Here is a 21,551-nt window from a genome sequence, read left to right on the forward strand (position 1 = left end):
AAGGGAAACTTTCATTGATCAACAGAAGATCTAGTAACAAAAATTAACAAGGTAACTCAAATTTCATAAAACAAAACTAAATGTGATAACAGGTGAAATTATAAATAAACACAAAATCAATACTCACATGAAACGTAGTCACATGGTGACATATGCCTAAATACAATGAAAATAACATTAGAGCATAAAGGACAAAAATGTATGAATAAATTACCACACGGATTCTGTACACACACAGATAAGAAAACCAAATCAATGACAACAATGTCAAACAAAATCAAACAGTTAACCTAATGTATAGGCCTAAACATTCAGTGGTTGACAATGTCACATTTTTATAGTGCCATATGAAGAGACAACCAAAGAAACATGGTTTTACCATACCTGTTGTACAACTGCGCAGCATTGAATGTGTAGTAGAGATACAATATTTTTCTAGATAGGAGCATGATCATCCACAATGCTACAACCACAGACCTCTCCTCCTGATACGCAGACAGACAAATAGTAAATAATCAAATGCATTATTAATCAATAATGTATGTATGTTCTCACGAGCTGAGCCAGAACCAATTCTCAAGCTAGCTATTTATGTAGACTAGATAACATGCTCAAATGTTTATAAATGTAAAAACCTAAAAACTATAAGAGTTATGGTCTCAGATCGAAGTTGTATAAAATGTGAAGACTACCCGTAGCGACACCAGGTGCTTGAATGTTGAATTGCCGAAGGAAACATGCTGGCCATCCCAGCACACAGCAATACCTACCAGAGAGATACAAAATAGTTATCAGTCAGTCACACACACACTATCTGACACTTCCCAAGTTCCCAAATGTTCCTTATTCCACCTATTCCACAAAACTCCATTACTATACAATTACAAAGAAACTACTAAAGTATTAGGCCAAGAAGATAGTTTAGTATGAAAACTCTTTGACTAGGCAACAAAAACATTAGAAATCAGAGTAGTAATTTGTGTTTCTACATTGGTATAAGAGTCCCTTTAATTTATTTGTAATCTAAAACCAGTCTTACCCAGCTTGTGCTGAAAACAAACTTTATTTAGGAGGATCAGGGGGAATGGGAATTCCCTCTGCAGCCAGGTGACTACAGACTTCAGATCCGATATGGCTGGTGCTAGTATAGAGGGCTCCTCCGAGACCACCTTCCTGTTCCCATGCCTCTCTGTGGCCCCTGCAGTCGAGTGCAGGAGGGAGGTACAGTGCTGGAGTGGCTGGTGGTGATGAAGTTGCGAGGGCGGCGGGGGAGGTATTGCCCACCCTCAGTGTGGTGTGGACCCCTTTCCTCCCTGGAGGAGACGGTCATCTGGATGAAGACGTCTTGGGGAGTCCCCAGAACCAGGCCAACTGCCTGGAAGTTAGCTGAGGGCACGCCGGACCAGATGGAACCCTGACCCCAACCAGGCCGGAGAAGAGCTGCTGGGGGAGGTAGGAGAGTCAGGCTTCAGACAGTCAAACAAGCCTTGGTCCAGGCTGCTTCATGATCCCAGGGTTTGGCTATGGGTCCTGGAGAGCAGAGGGGATCAGCTACATCTTTTGACGGTTCAAAGACTGTTGTCTAGTCTATTTGCTGCATTGCCTTTCAATGAATTTGGTTCCTGAAGGTAACATGTCTTATCTACCTTCCTCTTTAGTGGGAAATTTCAGGTTATGATGAACCTGCAGAGAGGTCTGTGTCCTAGAATGTAGACTCGAACCTTTCTGAGGGCATGCCATCGGTGTTACTGCTATGCCTCCTCTGCATGGCATATCCAGTCCATCCCCATTTGATCCAGGTCTGTGGTGGGGTGCAGACAGACACACAGATGGCAACGAGTGAATGCGGTAAAGAGCAGCAGGGGGGTATCAATGGTTGGCTAGCCTTTTATTGCGACATTATAGCTAGCCGCAGATATATTAGATAGATTGTGGCACTATCACACCACCATTTACATGTAAATGGTTTACTGATTTTTCAGATGTATATGGTTGCTTCCTAAATGCATATTTTTGCAAGGAAATTCCTAAGCTCACCTGAATCATCGTTTTATTTATAATTATCATACCCCTGTAGCACACACCCCTGCGGCTGCGAGGCTCGCAACTATGTTTTCCCTGTATGATGACGTCAGTGAAATTGTAAATCAACCAACTAGCGTTCACTTTCCCACCACGCCACATCCGAGTTTGGAAAATGTTTTGATGGTGGACGTCAGATTTAAAAAATGTTCGTTTATTTCCGAGGCTTTCTCTGTCATTTTTCTGAAGTGAATGTCGGCAACAGGTGTCTCTTGTAGAGTTATAGCCAGTTAGCGATGTATCTTACAGCAGGCTACTAACGTTAGCTAGCTAATGCTAACTCTAGCAGCTGGATGAGTACAGTAGCTAGCCCAGTGTCGTTAGCGTGTCCACAGGCTAACAAAGCAGTCTTTATCCAAAACGGCTTGCTAATATTTACTTTTTTAGCTAGCTACCTAGCACTACGTAAATATTTTTTTTTACAGATCATGTATTCACAGCTACCACATTTTCAAGCCTAGTATTGCTAGCTAGCTAGCAAAATGGGTTAGTTTGCGGTTATGGTGTTGACCAAACAGTTACTCTGTCATAGCCAGACACCCCAGTTCAACTGCAAGTCTCTACTGAACAGTTTATCCAGCTTGCTTGTTATTGGAGAATTCCTGCAATTAAATTCCTCTGGCTGGACTGGGTGGTTGCGGGGATCTCCTAAGGTCATGCCATGGTGCTACGAAGATTACTGAGAAAACGTTGGGTGCTAGGTGTGGTGTTTGGACTTTCTTTGATCTACTTCTTAACCAACACCCTGAAACAGGTATTTCAACTTTTGACATCTCAGCTTTATGTCCAGCTCAAAGAACTGGAAAACAGATATTATCTTTGTCTGTACAGGCCTACGTTAGCCTAGACAGAGAGTCTGAGGTCCAGCTCGGGTGGGTATAATTTGTGGAACGTTCTAACAGGAATCTGTTCCAAAAACTCCGTAAAGTAACTTACAGGTTGCCAACAAACGCATACAAAGTCGCATGATCAATTCAGCTAGCTGACGAATAGGCATCAACTCACCACGTAGCTTATTCTTAATGTTTGTCCATAGGCTACCAGAGTGAGGACAGACATTTTACGGAATTAACGTGGTGAGTGAAAAACTTAATTAAATAGCCAGCTCCCTACCTGGTATCTTATTCTGCCGCTATACAACTTAGTATGCGTTGTTTGTTGACAACCTTGTTATTTACGAAGTTTTTGAAACAGATTCCTGTTGGAACATTCCACAAATTATACCCACCCTTTGGCTATACAAGACCTGTGAGATGGATTGTGTTGTGTTATGCAGGAGGAGAGAACCATAAGGGATCGCACCCTGTTGGAGGCCAGGGACCCGGACCACCGGATCCCATGGAAGGTCAGGTTTAACCTGGGCAACAGTAGCAGGCCAATAACTCAGTGCCGGAACTCCATTCAGGGCAAGTCACTGCTCACAGATGAACTGGGTAAGTTATTAACCTAACTGGATTCATTCACTCACTTGTAATCCCTTAGGAAATAATGGCTTTATCTCAATCTGTATTTCCATGATTCCTTACATCCTGTCTCCTCCCACCGGACCTTCTTCTCCAATGTGTTTTGATGAGATGGGATTCAAGGAAAGATAAATTAAGAAAAGCCCCTATCATTGAGATATCATGAAATACAACTTCAATATTCAAGTCACTGACTAATCCATTGTATGTAATGGTCCACCAGGTTATGTGTGCGAGAGGAAGGATCTGCTGGTGAACGGTTGCTGTAATGTCAACGCTCTGAGCTCCAGACAGTACATCTGTAAAAGTTGTCTGGCCAATGGCTGCTGTAACATCTACGAGTACTGTGTGTCCTGCTGCCTCCAGCCTGATAAGGTATTCAAACTGTGGCACTCTTGTTGTGCTGCACCCAATAGCTAAATTGTTTGTTCCAAATGAGAATTTGCTGGAGGATGCATGACTTTTCAGTCAGTGGTATCATATCTCTATCTTACCTTTGACTCTTCAACTCTACATTGTTTTCATCTTAACATTTTGTAGTGGTTGAGTTATAACTAATCCATGTTAGAAATTCCAGATTTTGATCTGACCTTTACACCTCTCTCTGATCTCTTCACCCAAATTTCCCTTTCTTTTTGATGTTCTCTCTCCCTCACTCACTTGCCCTCTCTCTTTCTCCCTCTCTCAGCAACTTATACTAGAGCATTTCCTGAACAGAGCTGCAGACGGCTTTCAGAACCTCTTCACCGCCGTGGAGGACCACTTTGAGCTGTGTTTAGCTAAGTGTCGAACTTCATCGCAGGTATGTTGAGTTGTGTACATGAAACAAATGCATACCTCCCTGACCCTACCCACATGCTTTCATGCAGAGATGGTAAGAAAAACATTCTAATGGTCGTGTTTACCTTCTCATTTTGCTAATGCAGAGTGTCCAACATGAAAATACCTACAGAAATCCACAAGCAAAATACTGTTATGGAGAAAGTCCACCTGAACTCCTGCCTATATGATTGTTTGATCCTCTGGGACCTACGAGACTGAAAAGAAACTAATAATAGTCCAACTAAGAGCTAAGGGACACACCTTGATGCTGCTTGAGAAGACGGGCTTCATCTTGTGTCCCATACTGGCCTTGAACAGTCTGATACCATACAGTGCCATCAAGAACACCAGAGCCATATACTGTATAGAGGGAGTTTGGCAAACTTTGACTGACGACAACACTATCGTAACCTCACAATTATGGACAAATACTTTATGATTTTTCTATATTATTTACACTTCATAAGTGCATAGCTTCATAACTTCATCAGTGATGATCATCAGGTCTCATTTGCTCACCAGTTGGGATTCGCCTCATGCTGCCCATTGTTTCACATCATGGGCGTGTTCATTAGGGCATGCAACTGAAAGTGTTTTAAAATGTTTCGCAACAGGACTAAAATGTGGGTTTCTTATTGGTTGAGTCCCTCCCTGTTTAAGTTGTTTTCTTCCAAATGAACATGGCCCATGTTATAAAGGTTTTTATTTCAAGCCTGATCAATGTACTGAAGGATGGTATTAGTTAAGTCTTCATTGTTGAGAAACAAACTACAAAGAATGTGTCATCACTTGTGTGTAGTTGCGCATGCATATTGACTGACGGCTATTTAATAACGTGACTGAAAGTAATCGGCTCACGGTTTACGTTGCAATGTCTATTTTTTAGACCCTTTCAGAATAATTATCAGTATTGCATTTGTACTATGAAAGAATTCTATATTATGATGACTAAAGACCCTATAGTTTATCTGGGGTCAGAGCGCTGTATCAACATGTAGAATTGGCATATTTTGAATATATGACAAAATAACTTTTTCAACATTGTTTTTTTCATTGTCAATATACATACATTTTCTTTCTGCTGTGCTATTGTTACCTATCATTTTGACATGGGTTTAACAGCTTGATGTGCTTTACCATGCTCTGTCCACCTGCCTATGCTATAATTGCCTGGCTACGCAAAGTCCTTGCTGCAGTCAAATGCTACGCCACCCCCATGGACGTTCTTTTTTGCAGTGAGTCTGGATATGATTTGAGTACCTCCCCGACAATTTCTAGAATCAAACACATTCTAACTGTTCGGATCAGTCCCAGAAACTGGTGGTTTTGGCCATAGCCAGAACACATGTGTAAAGCAGCGTTTTTCACACTCTGCTGATTGGTAGTGATGAGTTAATAGCTGATTACTTTGTTTTATACAACCCCCCCCCCCCCCCCCTGATTTTTTACATCGCCACAAACGACTTCAAGGATGGCAGTCTCATGCTGAAGTATTTAGTGAACATAGAGCAGTGGAAGAATTCAGTTAGAGTCTTCAGGAAAATGCTATACACCCTGGAATACAGTGATTGGACACCAGGGGCCTCAGTTTCTATGCAATATAGAAACATATTTAAAAAATTGGCCAACGTACAATCACGGAGAATGAACTGGAGGATCTCCGTCGACTATCCTACCAACAGGACATAAAAAAATTGTAATATCTTATGTTTCACCGAGTTGTGGCTGAACCATGACACGGATAATATACAGTTGGCTGGGTTTGCCGTGCATCGGCAGGACAGAACAGCTATGTCTGGTAAGACGAGGGGTGGGGGTGTGTGTTTATTTGTCAATAACAGCTGGTGTGCAATGTCTATTATTAAGGAAGTCTTGAGGTATAGCTAGCCTGAGGTAGAGTACCTAATGAATAGCTGTAGACCACACTAACTACCAAGAGCAGTCTATTTACCATCACAAATCGATGCTGGCACTAAGGCCGCACTCAACGAGCTGTTTAAGGCCATAAGCAAACAAGAAAAATGCTCATTCAAAAGCGGCGGCCCTAGTGGCTGGGGACTTTAATGCAGGCAAACTCAAATCCGTTTGACCTAATTTCTACCAGCATGTCACGTGCAACAAGAAGGAAAACATTTCTAAACCACCTTTACACCACACACAGAAATGCATACAAAGTTCTCCCTCACCCTCCATTTGGAAAATCTAACCATAATTGTATTCTCCTGATTCCTGTTTATTAGCAAAAACTAAAGCAGGAAGTACCAGTGACCCACTCAATACGGAAGTGGTCAGATAACGCGGATGCTACGCTACAGGACTGTTTTGCTAGCATAGACTGGAATATGTTCTGGGATTCATCCAATGGAATTGGTGAATATACCACCTCAGTCACCGGCTTCATCAATAAGTGCATCGACGACGCCCCCCCCCCCCCCCACACAGTGGCCGAACATACATATCCCAACTAGAATCAATGGATTACAGGCAACGCCGCACCGAGCTAAAGGCTAGAGCAGCCACTTTCAAGGAGCGGGACACTAATCCGGACGCTTATAAGAAATCAAGCTATGCCCTCAGACGAACCATAGAAGAGGCAAAGCATCAATACAGGACTAAGATTGAATCCTACTACAGCGGCTCTGATGCTCATCGGATATGGCAGGCCTTGCAAACTATTACGGACTACAAAGGGAAAACCCAGCCACGAGCTGCCCAGTAAAGAAAGCCAACCAGACAAGCTAAATGCCTTTTTATGCTCGCTTCAGGGCAAGCAACACTGAAGCATGCATGAGAGCACCAGCTGTTCCAGATGACTGTGTGATCACACTCTCTGTAGCCGATGTGAGCAAGACCTTTCAACAGGTCAACATTCACAAGGCCGCGGGGCCAGACGGATTACCAGGACGTGTACTCGGAGTATGCGCGGACCAACTGGCAAGTGTCTTCACTAACATTTTCAACCTCTCCCTGACTGAGTCTGTAATACCTACATGTTATAAGCAGACCACCATAGTCCCTGTTCCCAAGAAAGCAAAGGTAACCTGCCTAAATGACTACTGCCCCGTAGCACTCACGTCGGTAGCCATGAAGTGCTTTGAAAGGCTGGTAATGGCTCACATCAACACCCTAATCCCGGAAACCCTAGACCCACTCCAATTTGCATAGCACACCAACAGATCCACAGATGACGCATTCTCAATCGCACTCCACACTGCCCTTTCCCACCTGGACAAAAGGAACACCTATGTGAGAATTCTGTTCATTGACTACAGCTCAGTGTTCAACACTACAGTGCCCACAAAGCTCATCACTAAACTAAGGACCCTGGGACTAAACACCTCCATCTGCAACTGGATCCTGGACTTCCTGACGGACCGCCCCCAGGTGGTAAGGGTAGGCAACAACACATCTCTGCCACGCTGATCCTCAACACGGGGTCCCCTCCTGTACTCCCTGTTCACCCACGACTGCGTGGCAAAGCATGACTCCAACACCATCATTAAGTTTGCTGACAACACAACAGTGTTAAGCCTGATCAACGATGAGACTGCCTATAGGGAGGAGGTCAGAGACCTGGCAGTGTAGTGCCAGGACAACAACCTCTCCCTCAATGTGAGCAAGACTAAGGAGCTGATCGTGGACTACATGAAAAGGAGGGCCGAACACGCCCCCATTCACATCAACGGGGCTGTCGTGGAGCGGGTCGAGAGTTTGAACTTCCTTGGTGTCCACATCACCAACAAACTATCATGGTCCAAACATACCAAGATAGTTGTGAAAAGGGCACAACAAAACTTTTCCCCCCTCAGGAGACTGAAAAGATTTGGCATGGGTCCTCAGATCCTCAACAGGTTTTACAACTGTACCATCGAGAGCATCACTGCCTGGTATGGCAACTGCTCTGCCTCCGACCGTAAGGTGCTAAAGAGGGTATTTGCGTACTGCCCAGTACATTACTGGGGCCAAGCTTCCTGACATCCAGGACCTATATACTAGTCAGAGGAAGGCCCAAAAAATTGTCCAAGACTCTAGTCAACCAAGCCATAGGCTGTTCTCTCTGCTACCGAATGGCAAGTGGTACCGGAGTGCCAAGTCTAGGTCCAAAAGGCTCCTTAACAGCTTCTACCCCCAAGCCAAAAGACTGCTGAACAATTAATCAAATGGCCACCCGGACTATTTACATTGACCCCCTTTGTTTTTACACTGCTGCTACTCGCTGATTATTATCAATGCATAGTCACTTTACCCCTACCTACATGTACAAATTACCTCGACTAACCTGTACCCCTCGTATATAGCCTTATTATTTTGTGTTACTTTATATTTCTTACTTTAGTTACGAAATATTTTCTAAACTCTTTCTTGAACTGCATTGTTGGTTAAGGGCTTGTAAGTAAGCATTTCATGGTAACCGGTTGTATTCGGCATGTGACAAATAAAATTTGATTTGAAAATAATACTTAGGAACAGAATTTAGAATGTGTGTTAGCATAGAAAAAGTGTGATTTATCAAACAATCTTACGAGCATCATGCACACACTGGTAGGAGATAACCATAGATAAATACCAATATTGTTCTCAAAGCCTCAGTGCTCGTGAGTGACCATGGCTGTTTGTGTTTCGAAATTGGTCAAAATAATCCCTTTAAAACATGGGGAATATACAACACCCTACCATAAAATTCAACGGCGAAACATTTTTCTGAGACTGAAATAGAGGTGCTAATGTCTGCGATTGAGTTCAAACAAAATGTTTTATTTCGCTCATTCAGTTGTGGCTTAACCAGTCAAAATAAAAGCATAGCTACAAAGAGAGGACCATTAGGACAATTCAGGTTGCTTTAGCAATGGCAAAATACACTCAACAATAAGCTATCTTGTAGACGTATAAGCCAACATTGCTGTTCTGCAGAATTAACGAGTTGTGCGTTCTACCTGGCCACCTTATTCAGCAGCGTCTTTTGAGCATCACATAACCTATCAAATGCACATAAAGTGTGGAAGTTTTTTCTGTTCACATGCATAGTTAAAATCACCATCCCAAAATGATTTCATGGCCATGTGGATGCTGTCTATATTTGGGAACCCATTGATGGCTGGATGGCAAACACCCCTCTTGACTTCACCCAGTTGTGCGATGGTATTTAAAAAAAGATTTAACCTTCATTTAACCAGGCAGGTCAGTTAAGAACAAATTCGGCCTACACAGGCCAAACCTGGACGACTATGGGCCAGCTGTGTGCCACCCTACGGGACTCCCAATTACAGACGGTTGTGATACAGACTGGATTCAAACCAGGGTGTCTGTAGTAACGCCTCTAGCACTGAGATGCAGTGCCTTAGACCGCTGCACCACTCGGGAGCCCAGTATGTTACTGTTAGTTTAGCTGATTATTGCATCCAAGACATTGGCTCATCGAGGGATCCGAGATGCCGATCAGCAAGCTTCCTTCGGAAATGTGCCCATTGCCAAAATCCCGAGGGGGGATAGGGACAGTGGCGATTGTAGCATGTAAATCTTGGTGGGGCAAACTCCTAATTTTTGGGGGGTTGGTGCATGCCCGCAAAGCCTCTACACAACACTACATTCGTGGCCAAAAGTTCTGAGAATGACACAAATATTAATTTTCACAAAGTCTGCTGCCTCAGTTTGTATGATGGAAATTTGCATATACTGCAGAATGTTATGAAGAGCGAGCAGATTAATTGCAATTATTGCAATTGCAAAGTCCCTCTTTGCCATGACAATGAACTGAATCCCCCAAAAACATTTCCACTGCATTTCAGCCCTGCCACAAAAGGACCAGCTGACATTATGTCAGTGATTCTCTCATTAACACAGGTGTGAGTGTTGACAAGGCTGGAGATCACTCTGTCATGCTGATTGAGTTTGAATAGCAGACTGGAAGCTTCAAAAGGAGGGTGGTGCTTGGCATCATTGTTCTTCCTCTGTCAACCATGGTTACCTGCAAGGAAACACGTGCCGTCATCATTGCTTTGCACAAAAACGGCTTCACAGGCAAGGATATTGCTGCCAGTAAGATTGCAACTAAATCAACCATTTATCGGATCATCAAGAACTTCAAGGAGAGCGGTTCAATTGTGTGAAGAAGGCTTCCGGACACCCAAGAAAGTCCAGCAAGCGCCAGGACCGTCTCCTAAAGTTGATTCAGCTGTGGGATCAGGGCACCACCAGTACAGAGCTTGCTCAGGATTGGCAGCAGGCAGGTGTGAGTGCATCTGCACGCACAGTGAGGCAAAGACTTGGAGGATTGCCTGGTGTCAAGAAGGGCAGCAAAGAAGCCACTTCTCTCCAGGAAAAACATCAGGGACAGACTGATATTCTGCTAAAGGTACAGGTATTAGACTGCTGAGGACTGGGGTAAAGTCATTTTCTCTGATGAATCCCCTTTCCGATTGTTTGGGGCATCCGGAAAAAATCTTATCCGGAGAAGACAAGGTGAGCGCTACCATCAGTCAGTCCTGTGTCATGCCAACCGTAAAGCATCCTGAGACCATTCATGTGTGGGGTTGCTTCTCAGCCAAGGGAGTGGGCTCAATCACAATTTTGCCTAAGAACACAGCCATGAATAAAGAATGGTACCAACACATCCTCAGAGAGCAACTTCTCCCAACCATCCAGGAACAGTTTGGTGACGAACAATGCCTTTTCCAGCATGGTGGAGCACCTTGCCAAAAGGCAAAGGTGATAACTAAGTGGCTCGGGGAACAAAACATCGATATTTTGGGTCCATGGCCAGGAAACTCCCCAGACCTTAATCCCATTGAGAACGTGTTGTCAATCCTCAAGAGGCGGGTGGACAAATAAAAACCCACACATTCTGACAAACTCCAAGCATTGATTATGCAAGAACGGGCTGCCATCAGTCAGGATGTGGCCCAGAAGTTAATTGACAGCATGCCAGGGCGGATTGCAGAGGTCTTGTAAAAGAAGGGTCAACACTGCAAATATTGACTCATTGCATCAACTTTATGTAATTGTCAATAAAAGCCTTTGACACTTATGAAATGCTTGTAATTATACTTCAGTATTCAATAGTAACATCTGACAAAAATTTCTAAAGACACTGAAGCAGCAAACTTTGTGGAAATTAATATTTGTGTCATTCTCAAAACCTTTGGCCACGACTGTACATTAATTGCACTATATCGGTGACAAGCGGTGCCCACAAACTGTTAGGGCCTACATAAAGCTGTCCCAACAACAGAACTTTCTTTTCAGCACCATGGAGTGAATCCTTACCACTGCTACACTTGGCTATCAACGGAGCCTTGTCTGGCAGCGAAACAGTTTATTTAGCCTAATTTACTGCCTTAAAAAAAAACATAGCTCATATGGCTGACTTGCTTAAAAAAATATGGTTTCTACTGACAAGTGAGATGTACAAACTATGGCATAAGGGAATGATGAGCGGAGAAGAGGCAATCCGTAATTTCGATTAACACAATAAGTGAGTTAGGATGGACGTAGTCAATAACTATTTGTTCAGCACTTTTGAAATGTACAGCGACAGAATTCACGACATGGGCCGTTCTTACAGTATTCTCCCTGTACACCAAGTCAGAACCGTAGGATAAATAAAGGGGGCATATAAGCAGACAATGAAAGCTCTTACATTTCTCTAATACAGGCTATAGGTTACATGTGCACCACCAAGTCAGAACAGTAGGCTAAGTTATGAGGGTGAAGGGACCAGCTTACTACACAACATACACTTAGTGTTACTTTCTTAGCTACAGTATCTCCCTTGTATACTACATAATTTAAGCAGCAGCATACAAGACCATTTTGGACATACCTTGTTGTGCTGTGCTCACTTGAACTGGAAGGTGGTGCGGCGGCGGTTCTTCTTGTTGGAAAATTGTCAAACTTTCTTTTTTTTCTGGATTTATGGTGCTTTCAAGACAACTGGGAACTAAGGGAAAAAACAAGGTAGAATCATGACGTCAGTGATCTTCTGGTTGGAGTTCTAGAAAGAGGCCGGAGTTCCCGACTTGGAATTCTGAGTTGGATGACTGTTCAAAACGTATGTTCCCAGTCGGAGGTAGTTTTTTTCAGAGTTCCCAGTTGTCTTGAACACACTGAAGTCAGAGATTTCCCAGTTCCGAGTTTCCAGTTGTTTTGTGGCAGAAGTCATGCTAGATTGACAGCATGGCCAATGTATTCAACCTGTTCTGGCCCATGGCATGTGAATGTTTATCCTTTTAAGCTTGGAAAAGAGACCATTAAACCCAGACTTGTACTACAGGTGCAGGTGTAGAAGCACAGTGGCTAGGAAAAACTCCCTAGAAAGACCAGAGCCTAGGAAGAAACCTAGAGAGGAACCAAGCTATGAGGGGTTGCCAGTCCTCTTCTGGCTGTGCCGGGTGGAGATTATAACAGAACATGGCCAAGATGTTCAAATGTTCATAGATGACTAGCAGGGTAAAATAATAATAATCACAGTTGTTGTAGACGGTGCAACAGGTCAGCACCTCAGGAGTAAATGTCAGTTGGCTTTTCATAGCTGAAAATTCAGAGTATCTCTACCGCTCTTGCTGTCTCCAGAGAGTTGAAAACAGCAGGTCTGGGACAAGGTAACACATCCGGTGAACAGGTCAGGGTTCGATAGCTGCAGGCAGAACAGTTGAAACTGTTAATCACTATTGAAGAGGCGTCTGCGTCTCACATGGGTCGGCAGACCATTCCATAAAAATGGAGCTCTATAGGAGAAAGCCCTGCCTCCAGCTGTTTGCTTAGAAATTCTAGGGACAGTAAGGAGGCCTGCGTCTTGTGACCATAGCGTACGTGTAGGTATGTATGGTGGGACCAAATTGGATAGATAGGTAGGAGCAAGCCCATGTAATGCTTTGTAGGTTAGCAGTAAAGCCATGAAATCAAATTTTGGGGTTCTAGTCAAGATTCTAGCAGCCGTGTTTAGCACTAACTGAAGTTTATTTTGTGCGTTATCCGGGTAGCTGGAAAGTAGAGCATTGCAGTAGTCGAACCTAGAAGTGACAAAAGCATGGATACATTTTTCAGCATAATTTTTGGACAGAAGGTTTCTGATTTTTGCAAGGTTGCATAGATGGAAAAAAGCTGTCCTTGAAACAGTCTTGATATGTTTGTCGAAAGAGAGATCAAGGGCCAGAGTAATGCCATGGTCCTTCACAGTTTTATTACAACCATCAAGATTAATTAATTCTCAGATTCAACAGAAGATCTCTTTGTTTCTTGGGACCTACTAGAACTAGCATCTCTGTCTTGTCAGAGTTTAAAAGTATAAAATTTGCCGCAGGGTAGCCTAGTGGTTGGACTAGTAACCGGAAGGATGCAAGTTCAAATCCCTGAGCTGACAAGGTACAAATCTGTCGTTCTGCCCCTGAACAGGCAGTTAACCCACTGTTCCTCGGCCGTCATTGAAAATAAAAATTTGTTCTTAACTGACTTGTCTAGTTAAATAAAGGTCAAATAAAATAAAAATGTCAAACACAGGCTTCCAGGGAGGGCAATTTTGGGGCTTCACCATGTTTCCTCGAAATGTACAGCTGTGTGTCATCCGCATAGCAGTGAAAGTTAACATTATGTTTCCGAATGACATCACCAAGAGGTAAAATTGAGGAACACCTTGAGGCTTGAGGAACACCGACAGTTTTCAATCTCTCCAAAATAATGTGGTGAATGTCTAACAATACGAGGACAGATGTAGAGCCTTGGTATGACACCATTAAAAGGTCATTTATCACCTTCACGTGTGCAATCTCAGTGCTATGATGGGGTCTAAAACCAGACTTACGCGTTTCGTATACATTGTTTGTCTTCAGGAAGGCAGTGAGTTGCTGCACAACAGCCTTTTCATTTTTTTTTTGAGGAATGGGAGATTTGATATAGGCCGATAGTTTTTTTTTTTTATTTAGATTTTCTGGGACAAGGTTTGGATTTTTCAAGAGAGGCTTTATTACTGCCTCTCTTAGTGAGTTTGGTACACATTCGCTGGATAGAGAGCCATTTATTATGTTCAACATAGGAGGGCCAAGCACAGGAAGCAGCTCTTTCAATAGTTTAGTTGGATTAGCGTCCAGTATGCAGCTTGAAGGTTTAGAGGCCATGATTATTTTCATCAATGTCAAGATATATAGTACAAAATGTTTTGGGTGTCTCCCTCGATCCTAGGTCCTGGCAGTGTTGTGCAGACTAGACTAATAGTGAATATATCAAAACTATGAAATAACACATATGGAATCATGTAGTAACCAAAAAAGTGTTAAATATAAAATATGTTTTGATTTGTTAATGATTCTTCAAAGTAGCCACCCTTTGCCTTGATGGCAGCTTTGCACACTTCGCATTCTCTCAACCAGGAGTTCCCACATATGCTGAGCACTTGTTGCTGCTTTTCTTTCACTCTGCGTTCCAACTCATCCTAAACCATCTCAATTGAGTGGAGGTAGGGTGATTGTGGAGGACAGGTCATCTGATGCAGCACCCCATCCCTCTCCTTCTTGGTCAAATAGCCCTTACACAGCCTTGTGTAAGTTTTGTTGGGTCATTGTCCTGTTGAAAAACAAATGATAGTCACATTAAGCACAAACCAGATGGGAAGGCGTATCGCTGCAGAATTGTGGTAGCCATGCTGGTTAATTGTGCCTTGAATTCTAAATAAATCACTGACAGTGTCACCAGCAACGCACCATCACAGCTCCATGCTTCACAGTGTGAACCACATATGCGGAAATCATCCGTTCACCTACTCTACTTCTCTCAAATTTGCACTCATCAGACCAAAGGACAGATTTCCACCAGTCTAATGTCCATTGATTGTGTTTCTTAGCCCAAGCAAGTCTCTTCTTATTATTGGTGTCCTGTAATAGTAGTTTCTTTGCAGCAATTTGACCATGAAGGCCTGATTCACCCAGTCTCCTCTGAACAGTTGATGTTGAGATGTGTCTGTTACTTAAAGTCCGTGAAGTGTTTATTTGGGCTGTAATTTCTGAGGCTGGTAACTCGAATGAACTTATCCTCTGCAGCAGAGGTAACACTTTCCTGTGTCGGTCCTCGTGAGAGCGAGTTTCATCATAGAGCTTGATGGTTTTTGCGACTGCACTTTGGTGAAACTTTCAAAGTTCTTAAAATGTTCCATATTGACTGACTTTCTTGTCTTTAAGTAATGATGGACTGTTGTTTCTCTTTGAGCTGTTCTTGTCCTTTTACCAAATAGGGATGTCTTCTGTATACCACCTCTACCTTGTCACAACACAACATATTGGCTCAAAAAACATTAAGGCAAGATATTCCACAAATGAACAAGGTAACTTGTTAATTGAAATGTATTCCAGGTGACTACCTCATGAAGCTGGTTGAGAGAATGCCAAGTGTGTGCAAAGCTGTCATCAAGGCAAAGGGTGGCTACTTTGAAGAATCTCAAATATAAAATATATTTTGATTTTTTTAACACACTTTTTTTGGTTACTACATTATTCCATATGTGTTATTTCATGGGTTTGATGTCTTCACTATTATTCTACAATGTAGAAAATAGTAAAAAATTGTGAAAAAACCCGGAATGAGTAGGTGTGTCCAAACTTTTGACTGGTACAGTATATATTCAAGAGATGTTATATATTATTTACAGTACCAGTCAAAGGTTTGGACTCATTCCAGGGTTTTCTTAAATACAGTACATTAAAATTGTAATAAATAAAATATGATTTAAAAATAAATAGTATTGCCGACCTCCAAAATGAGTGAATCCTGAGACCTGATTCTTCCCACCAGGATTTAGGGCTTCTAGAATCTAAGGTACTCTGGAATCGACTATAGATTCCACCCTAACCACAAGTTCCAGGACTGCTTCCTCGCAACAATATTTTAAAATACTGAAAGACATTATGAAAGTGCACAGTGTCGGATAGTAGTGCTTTCTTTTTGTGTATACTTTTCAATCTAATATAATTAAATGTGTTGTAATGGAGTGTAGCTGTGGGCACACGTTTGCATAATATAACCTGCTGTTGACTTCATATAGAAAATCTCATATGCCATGTCTTCAGTTTTTATTGCTTATGTTGTCAGTAATATAGCTAAGAATGAATTGCTTAGCCAAGTGAGTGTGGCCAGTCTTATATTCACCTTGCTTCATCATATGGTACAAAAAGTACTGTCGATATGGCAAACTTCCTTCATACAGTATCTTACAATGTGCTATAATTAATGTGCATAATAGGTGAAACCCCATCAGAAAAATAAATCAATATGTTTCCTTTTTAAATTATTATTTGGTCAACTAAACACAATTTTGAGTTTGTTGGCTTATGAATTACATGTCTAACCCTCCACTGAATCATCCTTTATTTTTCTCATTCAATTTAGCGGTTTCTCAACTTCAGGAAGTTTACGGGCAAGAAAGTGATGCAACTACTACCAAAGTAATGCAACTGCTTCATGACCTGAGTCATGTTGAGTGTAATCAATTCAAATTGTATTGGTCACGTATTTAGCAGATGTTATTGAAGATGTAGCAAAATGCTTTTGTTCCTAGCTTCAAAAGTGCAGTAGTATCTAACAATTCACAACAATACACAAATCTCAAACTAAAAGAATGCAATTAAGAAATAGATAAATATTAGGATGAGCAATGTCGGCATGGCATTGACTAGAATACAGTATGTAAACTGTGTGATTCCATGTCTATGTACATAGTGCAGCAGCCTCTAAGGTGCTGGGTTGACTAACCGGGTGGCAGCCGGCTCGTGACAGTGACTAAGTTCAGGGCAGGGTACTGGGTGGAGGCCGGATGGTGATGGCTATTTAACAGTCTGATGGCCTTGAGATAGCTGTCTTTCAGTCGCTCTGTCCCAGCTTTGATGCACCTGTACTGACCTCTCCTGTATGATAGCGGGGTGAACAGGCCCATGGCTCGGGTGGTTTATGTCCTTGATGATCTTTTTAGCTTTCCTGTGACATCTGGTGCTTTAGGTGTCCTGGAGGGCAGGCAGTGTGCCCCCGTGATGCATTGGGCAGACTGCACCACCCACTGGAGAGCCCTGTGGTTGCGGGCGGTGCAGTTGTCGTACCAGGCAGTGATACTCTCAATTGTGGGGGTCTGAGGGGGCAAGCCAAATTTCTTCCGCCTCCTGAGAAGGCTGTTGAGCCTTATTCACCACACTGTGTAGGTGGACCATTTCAGATTGTCAGTGATGTGTACGCTGAGGACTTGAAGCTTTTCACCTTCTCTACTGAGGTCCCGTCGATGTGGATGGGGGCATGCTCCCTCTGCTGTCTCCTGAAGTCCACGATCAGCTCCTTCCTTTTGTTGATGTTGAGGGAGAGGTTATTTTACTGGCACCACTCCGCCAAGGCACATCCTCTTCATTGCTGTTATTCAGGCCTACTACCGTTGTGTCGTCTGCAAACTTGATGATTGAGTTGGAGGTGTGGGTGGCCACGGGTGAACGGAGTGCAGGAGGGGGCTGAGCACACACTCGAGTGGCCCCTGTGTTGAAGATCAGTGTAGTGGAGGTGTTGTGGACCTTCACCACCTGGGGGCGGCCCATCAGGTTGGTCTATTACCCAGTTGCACAGGATGGGGTTCAGACCCAGGGCCCCGAGCTTAATGATGAGCTTGGAGGGTACTATGGTGTTGAAGGCTGAGCTGTAGTCAATGGACAGCATTCTTACACAGGTATTCCTCTTGTCCAGATGGGAAAGGGCAGTGCGATGGCGATTCTATCGTCTGTGGATCTATTGTGGCGGTATGTAAATTGAAGTGGGTCTAGGGCAGGGTGGAGGTGATATGATCCCTAACTAGCCTCTCAAGGCACTTCATGATAACAGAAGTGAGTGCTATGGGGTGATAGTCATTTAGCTCAGTTAACTTTGATTTCTTGGGTACAGGAACAATGGTGGACATCTTGAAGCAAGTGGGGACAGCAGACTGGGATAGGGAGAGATTGAATATGTCCGTAAACACTCCGGCCAGCTGGTCTGCGCATGCTCTGAGGATGCGTCTAGGGATGCCGCCTGGCCCGGCAGCCTTGCTAGAGTTAACACGCTTAGATGTCTTACTCATGACTGCCACGGAGAACAAGAGCTCACAGTCCTTGGGAGCGGCCTGCATCGGTGGCACTGTTATCTTCAAAGCGGGTGAAGGTGTTTAGCTGGGAGCAAGACGTGGGTGTCCACGATATGGCTGGTTTTCCCTTTGTAATCAGTGATTGCTTTTTTCACCAGAGGGATCGTCTGAGACCAGCCAATGAAACTGTGGGTTTGCACAACCAAAGAATATCTGCACAAACGGTCAGAAATAGCCTCATGAAACTCATGTGCATGCTCATCGTCCTCAGCAGGGTCTTGACCTAACTGCAGTTCGGCATCGTAGCCAACTTCATTGGGAAAATGCTCACCTTCGATGGCCACTGGCATGCTGGAGAAGTGTGCTCTTCACGGATTAATCCCGGTTTCAACTGTACCGGTCAGATGTCAGACAGCATATATGGCATTGTGTGGACAAGCGGTTTACTGATGTCAACAGAGTGCCCCATGGTGGCGGTGGGATTATGGTATAGGCAGGCATAAGCTTCGGACAATGAACACAATTGCATTTTATCTATTGGCAATTTGAATGCACAGAGATACCGTGATGAGATCCTGAAGCCCATTGTCGTGCCATTCATCCACTGCCATCACCTCATGTTTCAGCATGATAAAGCACAGCCCCATGTCACAAGGACCTGTACACAATTCCTGGAAGCTGAAAATGTCCCACTTCTTCCATGGCCTGCTACTCACCTGTTACCATTGAGCAAGTTTGGATGCTTTGGATCAACACGTACGACAGTGTGTTCCAGTTCCTGCCAATATCCAGCAACTTCGAACAGCCATTGAGGAGTGGAGCAACATTCCATAGGCCACAATCAACAGCCTAATCAATTCTATGTAAAGGAGATGTGTTGCACTGCATGAGGCAAATGGTGCTCACCAGATACTGAGTTTCAGATCCATACCCCTATTTTTTTTTTTAAGGCATCTATGACCAACAGATTTATTTCTGTATTCCCAGTCATGTGAAATCCACAGAATAAGGGCCTAATTAACTCATTTCAATTGACTGATTTCCTTATGAACTGTAACTCAGTAAAATCTTTGAAATTGTTGTTGCATGTTACATTTATATTTTTGTTCAGTGTACTATTACAGAGAAACAACTTTAAAATAAATAATTAAACAAAGAAATACATTATTTTAAACAGGACGAATCTAAGAGGGCATGTGCACTTGTGCCCCCTATGGTCATGACTTCCTCTGTTCATATCAATCTCATAACAAATAAATAATTACACATTTCAAATTGACAGTGTGCAGTTTTCAAAAAAAGGCCATCAAGGCTTAACTTGATATAGCTGAGACCAAAAGTTACAAGTTTAAACACAAACCCATATAGCAGACACGTTTATACAAAATAACTTATAGTACATGAATGAATGAATACATTTTTAGTATACATTCAATATTTATGGCATTACTAACACTTTAGTATACAGTGTCAGCCTGTTATCTGTGTGTTCTGAGGATGCAAGGAGGACGTCATGAGATGTGAATAATAGGGGAGTCAGTGGGTGTGTTCCAAATGGCACCTTATTCCCTATTTAGTGAACAACTTGGGTTCTGCTCAAAGCAGTTCACTAAATAGGGAATAGGGTGTCATTTGGGACACAGACTCTCAATCTCTGGGGACTTCTGACCTTCCTGGACGTCATAGTACTACTTCCTGTTCTTCTACCCCACTCACCAACCACAGCTCTCAAACCTCTATGAAACACCATTTGAGTCAGAGGGAGATGCTCCCTCAACCTAGCCTAATTTAGGCTCCATAGACGAGGAGCAGTAGGGACAGCAAAGACCGGGATGGAAATGTCTATGTTCCTCTCCATGACAAGAGTGAATTGAATAACTTAAAAGTGAATAACAAATTTGATAGTGTTCCTTGCGGTCCTTGATTTGTTTCGAAAATAAATTAGAACCTAAACTGAAAACAAACTCAAATAAATAGATGTAAATATATACTGTGCAGTAATCAAACCACAATCTTCTTTCACATTCACATTACTGGCGATGGGCCTGTGTCCCCTTATTGTTGATTTACATGAAATTCCTGAATAAATATCCTAAAATCACCTTTAAGTGACAAACAATCACTCTCTCTAACCCTCACATACAGTATTAGCCTTAAAGCCAGCAACTTCCAACACCATGGCCAGAAAGTCCTTATGCCGGTCTAGCACTGCCCAGCCATAAATCTTCTTCCCATACTCATCACGGGACACGGCTTGGGGCACCTTGGTGGACACAGTAGTGGTATTTGAGTCCAGGATCTGCAAGAGCTTCTCTATGCGGCCAAAGAGGTTCTGGAGATGGTTCATGGAATCCCTCAGGAGCCGCAGGAGTATCTGAGTCTCATTATCTGAGGCCTCCAACAGGTCAGTCATGTATTTGGTTACTGTGTCTATGTGCCAGTGGAAGAGCATGGCTCTGTTGTGGATGTTCTGTAGCTTCACCTTATGGGTGGAGCCAGTGATGGTTGTTGGTGGGACTCCATCCACGCCTGGGGCCTGCTGATCGGTTGGGAAGCCATTTGTTTTGATCTGGAAGCACATAAAACAGTGGACTTTCAATTCAATTGCACATTATTTGCAGCTTGGTAGTAAACACAGCAGCATAAAATATACTGTTAAAGTTTATAATACACAAAGCAATGGTTATTCCACAGTTAACCTCTTCCCCAGGCTAATTGCTACCGAATATAACAGAGATGGCTGGTAGACAATAATAATACACAGTAGTTACACAGGCGAGCTAAGAGCTTGACTATCCCTCAACGCTCTTGCAAGTGTACAGTACTTGTTTTGGTAGATAAATGCAGTTACAGGTATAACTTTCCCAGGAATAATACACAGCAGTGTTTGAAATACTGTTCTGAGAACACCACGCAATCTTTAGTTATTTAGTGGGGAGTTCGCGATTGTCACTGTGACCAACCCAGGGTTTAAACCCTGATCCCCTGTGGTCCTCAAGATTGTGTTAGCCCACTGAGCTAAAGGCCAGGCATCGGGTCAAGTTTCAGACAAAGATATTCACCGAATCAACTCAGTTGCATCTTGTTACTTACGTAAGTAGTCAGGAGGATGC

At 43.1% G+C, this 21,551-nt stretch overlaps 2 protein-coding genes across 7 annotated transcripts in view; one reads left to right on the plus strand and one right to left on the minus strand.

The window, feature by feature from the left end:
- The window catches only part of fbxw8 (F-box and WD repeat domain containing 8), a 39,714-nt gene extending 37,599 nt beyond the window's left edge, over positions 1–2,115 (minus strand). Inside the window, exons 1-4 of one of the 6 annotated variants that reach the window (XM_031806840.1) lie at positions 1,040–2,115; positions 693–766; positions 385–485; positions 128–156 (exon numbers count right to left, since the gene is read on the minus strand). Coding sequence is in view for 2 of the 6 variants with exons in the window: in XM_031806821.1 (XP_031662681.1) it covers positions 385–455 (71 nt within the window). In the remaining 4 variants the exon portion in view is untranslated. Of the gene's footprint in view, positions 1–127; positions 767–1,039 lie in introns of all 6 variants that reach the window. The other 5 variants (XM_031806821.1, XM_031806814.1, XM_031806846.1 and 2 more) reach the window with 5 other exon arrangements.
- Positions 2,116–2,138: 23 nt separating this feature from the next.
- LOC109883555 (UPF0454 protein C12orf49 homolog) lies at positions 2,139–5,446 on the plus strand. The gene is made up of 5 exons (XM_020475596.2): positions 2,139–2,836; positions 3,359–3,515; positions 3,769–3,920; positions 4,234–4,347; positions 4,472–5,446. Exons 1-5 carry the CDS (start codon positions 2,744–2,746, stop codon positions 4,553–4,555), a joined length of 600 nt encoding a protein of 199 aa, XP_020331185.1. The 5' UTR covers positions 2,139–2,743; the 3' UTR covers positions 4,556–5,446.
- Positions 5,447–21,551: the final 16,105 nt, after the last annotated feature.

Source organism: Oncorhynchus kisutch, linkage group LG3, assembly GCF_002021735.2.
Source record: "Oncorhynchus kisutch isolate 150728-3 linkage group LG3, Okis_V2, whole genome shotgun sequence".
Taxonomy (NCBI): domain Eukaryota; kingdom Metazoa; phylum Chordata; class Actinopteri; order Salmoniformes; family Salmonidae; genus Oncorhynchus; species Oncorhynchus kisutch.